This window comes from Gavialis gangeticus, unplaced genomic scaffold (genome assembly GCF_001723915.1).
Source record: "Gavialis gangeticus isolate Ggan-Ray unplaced genomic scaffold, GavGan_comp1, whole genome shotgun sequence".
Classification (NCBI taxonomy): domain Eukaryota; kingdom Metazoa; phylum Chordata; order Crocodylia; family Gavialidae; genus Gavialis; species Gavialis gangeticus.
Genome location: NW_017729018.1, coordinates 9,381,199 through 9,388,120, shown reverse-complemented (window position 1 = coordinate 9,388,120; position 6,922 = coordinate 9,381,199). Strand labels below are relative to the sequence as shown.

At 52.6% G+C, this 6,922-nt stretch overlaps 1 protein-coding gene across 1 annotated transcript in view; it reads left to right on the top strand.

Moving 5' to 3' along the window:
* Positions 1 to 6,499, top strand: part of DPP9 (dipeptidyl peptidase 9) — a 28,212-nt gene extending 21,713 nt beyond the window's left edge. Inside the window, exons 13-20 of the mRNA XM_019513425.1 lie at positions 54 to 206; positions 486 to 621; positions 1,391 to 1,536; positions 1,859 to 2,005; positions 2,095 to 2,247; positions 3,686 to 3,828; positions 4,404 to 4,515; positions 5,130 to 6,499. Coding sequence (XP_019368970.1) covers positions 54 to 206; positions 486 to 621; positions 1,391 to 1,536; positions 1,859 to 2,005; positions 2,095 to 2,247; positions 3,686 to 3,828; positions 4,404 to 4,515; positions 5,130 to 5,222 — 1,083 coding nt within the window. The 3' untranslated portion in view covers positions 5,223 to 6,499. The remainder of the gene's footprint in view (positions 1 to 53; positions 207 to 485; positions 622 to 1,390; positions 1,537 to 1,858; positions 2,006 to 2,094; positions 2,248 to 3,685; positions 3,829 to 4,403; positions 4,516 to 5,129) is intronic.
* The last annotated feature ends 423 nt before the right edge of the window (positions 6,500 to 6,922 follow it).

Below are 6,922 nucleotides of genomic sequence, written 5' to 3'. Positions count from 1 at the left end.
AGGGAAGAGCAGGCTGTCACCTTTTGACTCCGAGTCCTCTGTCTTCCGTGCAGATCTGGGTGAATGAGGCAACAAAGCTGGTTTATTTCCAAGGCACAAAAGATACCCCCTTGGAGCACCATCTCTATGTGGTCGGCTATGAGTCTCCGAGCGAAATCGTACGGCTCACCACTCTAGGCTTCTCTCACAGCTGCTCAATGAGCCAGGTGAGTTTGCCTCACCCCTGCAATAACACATGGGCTGCATGTGAAAACCATGCTAGACTTAGTTTGTAACGGGAGCAAACTGATTCCTGCCCAGGCTTTCCTGGGGAGACTTCATAGGCACTATGAGCCAGTGCCAGCATTCCTTGCAAATGCCTTGCTCTGTAGTTCCTGCTCTAACAGAGTAGCATGATGGTACAGAAGGAGGTCCTGTTGTGGGGAGCGGGGGCTTGAGTAATTCATCTTAGGAATGCAGGAGAATGATCGTCTTCTCTCCCACAGAACTTTGACATGTTCATCAGCCACTACAGCAGCGTCAGCACCCCGCCCTGCGTGCACGTTTACAAGATGAGTGGCCCCGATGAGGACCCACTTCACAAGCAGCCCAAGTTCTGGGCCAGCATGATGGAGGCAGCCAGTACGTCTCCCTTCACTCCTCCCCCCCCCACCCCCCTAATGCTCTATCTAGGCAGGAGGGCAGTGCTGATGCAAACTGGAGAGGTGGAAGGGAGCCAGGCATTGGCTGGGAAGTGAATCTTTCTACCCACTGTTTGCCTCCGGGAGTAGATCTCTTTACTGGATATCTCTGTACAGGAAGGGGTGTGGTATTGCTGGGGCCCAGGGGGACCTAATGCACTTCTTATGCTAGTTCCTTGCTCTCTGAGCAAGAGAAATTGTATGAGGATGCCAGATTAACTGTGCATTCATGGTTTAGTAGATGTTACTTCGCAGAGGTGGTCTAGGGAAAGGCAGATGGATGGGGATTTAACGCCTCTTGCACTCAAGGAATGTGCGTAGCTTCTGCCACTTCGTGTAGCCGTGATTTTGCAGACTTTGAAGGAGTATTTTTGGTTCCCAGCAGCTGCTGCATCCTGCTGGGAAGGCTTCTTCCTTCCACTTGCCTGCCAGGATCACACAGGATTGTGTGCACAGTTGGTGGCATTTGTCATTGGTGGTCTCTGCAGGCTGGTGAAACCCATTGCCATGTGTGGGCAGGGCCAGGTATCTCTTGGTGAAACAGACCCTAAGCTTCTTTCTGGTAGGGTGTGACCGACATCTTGGAAAAGGAGATGGGCTCAACCCCAGGTTAAGAGGCATGTAGGATACAAGTTAAGCCCATTGGCTCAGGTAGGATGATGAGCCTATTGTCTTAAACCTGTAGCTAGTGTCTGGACTGCTCTTCACAGGCTGCCCTCCAGATTACGTGCCTCCAGAAATCTTTCATTTCCGGACCCAGTCAGACATTGAGCTCTACGGGATGGTGTACAAACCTCATGACGTCCAGCCGGGAAAGAAGCATCCTACAGTCTTGTTCGTGTATGGAGGTCCTCAGGTAATAATCCAACCCAGCACCTTCCATCTCTTTCTTGAACTCCTTTCTTGCTTCTCTCCCATGTGAGGGAATTCTCCAGAGCTGCCTGGGAATTTGCCCTCTGATTGGAATTGGGAGTTGCAGATGATTTCACCTGCCCAGTCCAGTTGCTATGAGCCAAATAACTTTCCTTGCTAGTGGCTGTAGCCTAGCTGAGGCCTTGATAAACTCTGAGGGGTGGCGTAGAGCCTCATACACCAAGTAGTGACTGTTGACCCCTTGCAAAGATGGGGAGAAGATTTCAGAGGGCTGCTCACATGATTTGTCCTTTCTCCTACTCTAGGTGCAATTAGTGAATAATTCCTTCAAAGGTATCAAGTACCTGCGGCTCAACACGCTAGCATCCCTAGGCTATGCTGTGGTGGTAATCGATGGGAGGGGCTCCTGTCAGCGAGGACTCAAGTTTGAAGGGGCCCTTAAAAACCAAATGGTAACTCTGTTTACTGCATTATCTCTCCTCCTACAGTGGCCTCCCACCCTGTCACTCAGAAAATAAGCTGACTTGAGCTCTTCTTCCAGGGCCAGGTGGAGATTGAGGACCAGGTCGAAGGTTTACATTATGTAGCAGAGAAATACGGGTTCATTGACTTGACTCGGGTGGCCATCCACGGCTGGTCATACGGGGGCTTCCTCTCTCTCATGGGCCTTATCTGCAAGCCCAGTGTGTTCAAGGTGAGTGTGGCTGGGGAAGGATGGCATGCCAAGTGCCTCTGGTGTCTAGGAGTGACGTTATGGGATGACAAGCTCCAAGTGCTCCATGCCTGTAGCTGGCTTTTCCTGTTTGCTGCCCTTGGATCTGGGCTACAGAGAAATGTGAAAGTTGCCCCCTTGGCTCAGGCATTGGCTGGTTTGATGGAACAGCTGCCTAGAATCAAGCAGGTTGTCAACATTGCACTTTTGCATTTAGCATCTGTTTGAGACCAGATTTGGGCTGGGACCCTGAGCTAGTGGGCTGTGAGCACCATCTGGAAGAAACAGCTGAGTTCTGAGCCAGCAGTGGAAAGCAGCATACAGGTGAAGTTGCTATCAGGTTCTCTGGCTGCTGGTTACAGAGCACTGGCTTGTCCTGTGAAAGAGTGGCTGCCTTGGACCACAGCTTCTGTACAAGAAGGAGCACGGAGGATGGGAGATGTGCCCCAGCCGTTCCTGCCCCTGACTCCTGGCTGAGAGTTGACCTGGTGCATTTTGGCTGGGGAGAATGCCCCCTGGCAGGGGATGGGCTGTCATCAGCCTCAGTCCTGGAAAAGGACACGCCAAATGCACCTTCCCTGGGTTAGAGCTGCAGCCCTGTCACCATCCCGTCCTCTGCCTCCAGGCTTCAGCTGCATGGGTGGGTGTGACTGAGACTGGCTTCTTCTTTAGGGGATACGCTTCCTCACTGGCCCCTGCACTGCTGTGAATCGCATTACAGGGCTTTTGAGCCAGTAAAACCCACACAGTGTTAGAGGGCACAATGCTTTCTCAGGCGACAATAAACTTTCTGAACAGATTCCCTGGCGCTTTTCCTAATAAAACCAGTCTCTGGTCAAGTTCCATCTGGGACCCTTACGTTTTCCCACAACTCAATTTCCCCAGTGATTTCAGCAGTCCCTTTTGCTTCCTCAGCAAGTGTTCTGCTCCATAGGTGGCTGCTCCTTGGTGACAGATAGAGCAATTCCTATAAATATCCCCTAATTAACCTTTGCTCAGATTGCGTGTGCCTGTGGGGGCCAGCGTTCCCTCCACCTGGAAGGCACCTGACATAATGCGGGGGGTCAAAGTCTAGTGCTTGTGTAGCCCTTTGAGATTTGTGGGCCTGAAGAAGTGCTATTGCTGAATAGCTCTTCAGAGCAGAAGGGGTCCTTGTGCTCACTTAGACTGGTTTGTAGAACAGGCTGGAGTTTTACCAGTGATGCCTGTAGCTCCTGGTTAAGGCAGCACCAGAGGGTGGTGCAGCACTGACTTCAGGAGGCACTGTGCTTCAGCTGCAGGAGCTGGGCTGCTCTGGAATGAGGAAGCACGTGTTTACAGCTGTGGGTCTCTGACCTCCCCAGGAAGGATAGGGCAGTGTATTATAGCGCTGGGTCATTGAAACCCTCTCTCTGCCCCCCCCGCCGTATTTGTCTGCCAGATTGCCATAGCAGGTGCCCCCGTCACAGTCTGGATGGCGTATGACACCGGGTACACAGAACGGTACATGGATGTCCCAGAGAACAACCAGCAGGGTTACGAAGCCGGCTCTGTGGCACTGCATGTAGAAAAACTCCCCAATGAGTAAGTACCATGCAACGGGGTATTTGCTGCTGACTGCTGAGGGCTTGCTGTTTCTGATAATCTTGCAGTAATCCCTCTTACCTTGGGCGCTCGTCCTTATCTCCTAAAGCTGACCTCTATCCGCAGGTCATCAGCTGGCATTGCCCTGTGTGCACCTGGCTAGAGCAGAGCACATCTAACTGTCACTTGCCTTTCTTCTGGGCTCAGCTGCTTCAAGGGAAGAGGAGCAGGGGGAGGCTGGGGTAGATTAGATAAAACCGGCTGGCTGGGGAAAGTCAGTTCACTGGCAGAAGCTTTAAGAACATTGTTGTGGAGAGTGCTGAAACTTTGGGTGATCTTCTGCCCTAATTCAAACTGTTTGACACTGCTGTCTGTGGTGGGCAGGGGCAGGGTGCTGTGACCCAGCTTGCTTCAGCTAAGGTGAGCCCAAGGTCAGTGATGCCATGCCCTGGGGTGGCGGAGGAGGACCTGTTTCCCTCCCACGTAGCTAGGTGCTGATGTGCTGGCTGGTGGCTCTGCTCAGGTCTCTGGCCAGGCTTTGCCGTCAGACTCATTCTCTCTCACCCCATTTCCAGGCCAAACCGCTTGCTGATCCTCCATGGGTTTCTGGATGAAAACGTGCACTTTTTTCATACCAACTTCCTGGTCTCACAGCTAATCCGGGCTGGAAAACCCTATCAGCTGCAGGTAAGAGGAACTGGAGTGAGGTCAGATGGTCCCTGTGCACCAGGAGGCAGTGGAATACCTTTTTCCTCCTCCTTTCTTCAAAGGGAAGTAGTATAAGAGCTCCCATGTCTGGAGAAGCAGAGGTGATTCCAGCCTAGCTTAATTTCAGCCAACTGCACAAATGTGACCAGAAGGTGGCACTTGATTGCTGCTCCACTGCTTTGCAGAACAGCAACAGTATCCAAGTCTTTCCCACACAGTATTTCGCCGCTGCTGCCTGCCTTCTCCCCTTGCACTCTATGGCTATCAGTTGACTTGCCCAGGTGACCTCAAGCCATTTGGTGGCCTGCTCTGACATTTGAGTAGCAGAAGACAGGGTGATATACTCCTTATAGATTAACTAAATAAGATCTGTAGAGAGAGCACAAGGTCACTTCACCAGATGCTGTGAAAGGATGTGTTGACTAGCAGACGTGTTGACATGTGCAGGGGGTGCCAGAGCAGATATATTTCATAGAACTCATTGGCTCCCCTAAAATGCATTCAGCCCTGTGGGGCCAGAGGCAAGTCCATGGGAGGAGCTATGGGGCTGACAGCCATTCCCAGCTAACGGCCATCTCTTTGCTTCTGTGTAGATCTACCCCAACGAGAGACACAGCATTCGGTGCCCCGAGTCGGGCGAGCACTATGAAATCACGCTGCTGCACTTTCTACAAGAATACCTCTGAGAGCACGGGCCTCTGCAAACCGCTGGACACTGACAGCTCACCTCTGCCCCTGCTGCCACCACCTCCTTCCCTCGACCGCCTTTGAAGCCAGAGCACAAGTTGCTGGGGGGCTACCCTGACCAAGGGGCCGGGGGGAGTACCGCTTCTGTTTCCTCTGGACAGTGTTGCCTTCCTACGCTTCCTAAGCTAGAGCTCTGCCTCTGCTCAGCTGCTCACCTTGACTCTGCCCTGGCTGTTAATGCTTTGTTTTGCTGCTACTCCCTCTCTGCTGGGAACCAGTGACAGGGGTCTGGCTCCAGAGGCTGAGGTGCATGTGCATCTCTCGCTCGCTCTCTCTCCTGTCTCTTCCACTGCACCTCAGCAGGCCCCATGCTCTTACCTGCGAGAAGTCAGAGCCTGCGTTGGAAATGGAAGAGCTGAATCGGCATGCTGCCTTAAGTCAGGAGGTCAAGGGGGGGAGAGGAGCAGCCGCCCTGAGTCCCACGGGAGTCGATCGCTGCTGTTGCTTTGGAACGCGCAAAGGCTGGAGCCTGGGCAGCTCCGCAGAAGCATGTGACATGAGGCTTCCTTTTTTCCTTTGTTTTCCTTTTTCTTTTTAGTTTTTTTAAGTTAATTTTGCAGAGCAGAGGGGGGAAAGCAGCTGGGTTGGCGACAGTGTCCTCAGCCCCCTTACCCCGACTTGCTGCTCATGGGCAAACTGTGCCAACAGGTAGCATGGTAGCAGCTGGCTACACCCCGACTGGCATTCGCCTTCCCAGAAACTGCAGTAGCATCTGGGTTTTGCAACATGAGATGGATATTTATGCAAATATTCCCTCCTTCCCTCCCCACTCTGCCCGTCTCTTTGCTGTGTCCTGCCCCCCAGTGCACCCTTCCTCACCACCCTCTTTCCCCCAATGCCCTGAGCTTTCGGACGTGCACTGAAATTGGCTGCGCTTCAGTTCTCTGCGGGTCAGTGACTGGTCTCCTCGCCCATCTACTTGGCAAACACTCTCTCTCTTCTGGTTTTTATTTACCTAGTCACCATGAACTGCAGTTTGGGGGTGGGGGGGGGGGCGTAGACACTTGCACCTCAGGGGAGCACCTGCCCTTCTGCCCCCAAAGCCAAGGGTTTGTCAGGGGCAAAAATGAACAAGAGCAACCCACCCAAATGAACCACATCAACTTGCCCCCGAGTATTTTAAGTGCGTATTATGAAAAGAAAATATTTTTATGGATTCTTATTCTTTTATAATTGAGTGTAAGATGTAGCGACTCATTAAAATATTGGAAACGGATGCTATGGCACTTGCATTGGTCTCCAGGCTTGCTGCGGTCACTCGCAGGGTTGGTGGCACAGCAGGTGATTCTTGTTGGGTGTTGACGACTATGTTATGCTTTTAATATTCCTCCAGAGAGGCCGGAGCAAAGCAGCGGAAGCTTCAGGGTTTGGGAGCTCCTGTCATGTTCCCAGATTGTCTGCTGACTGTGTAGCCTTGGGGGTGGATGGATGTTGGCGTCCAATCTGTTCAGCAGCTGCAGCCAGCAGCCTGATTCTTCCAGGGGGGGCTGAGCCGCCAGCAGGTGGGAGTTTGGGGGCACTCAGTCACTCTGGAGGTCAGGGCACATGGGCACCCAAATTTGGCACCTGAGGTCCTGACCCTGTAGTAAGGTGCAGAGCTGCTCTGTGCATGTGACTGCTGGGGCTGCCTGCATTTGTC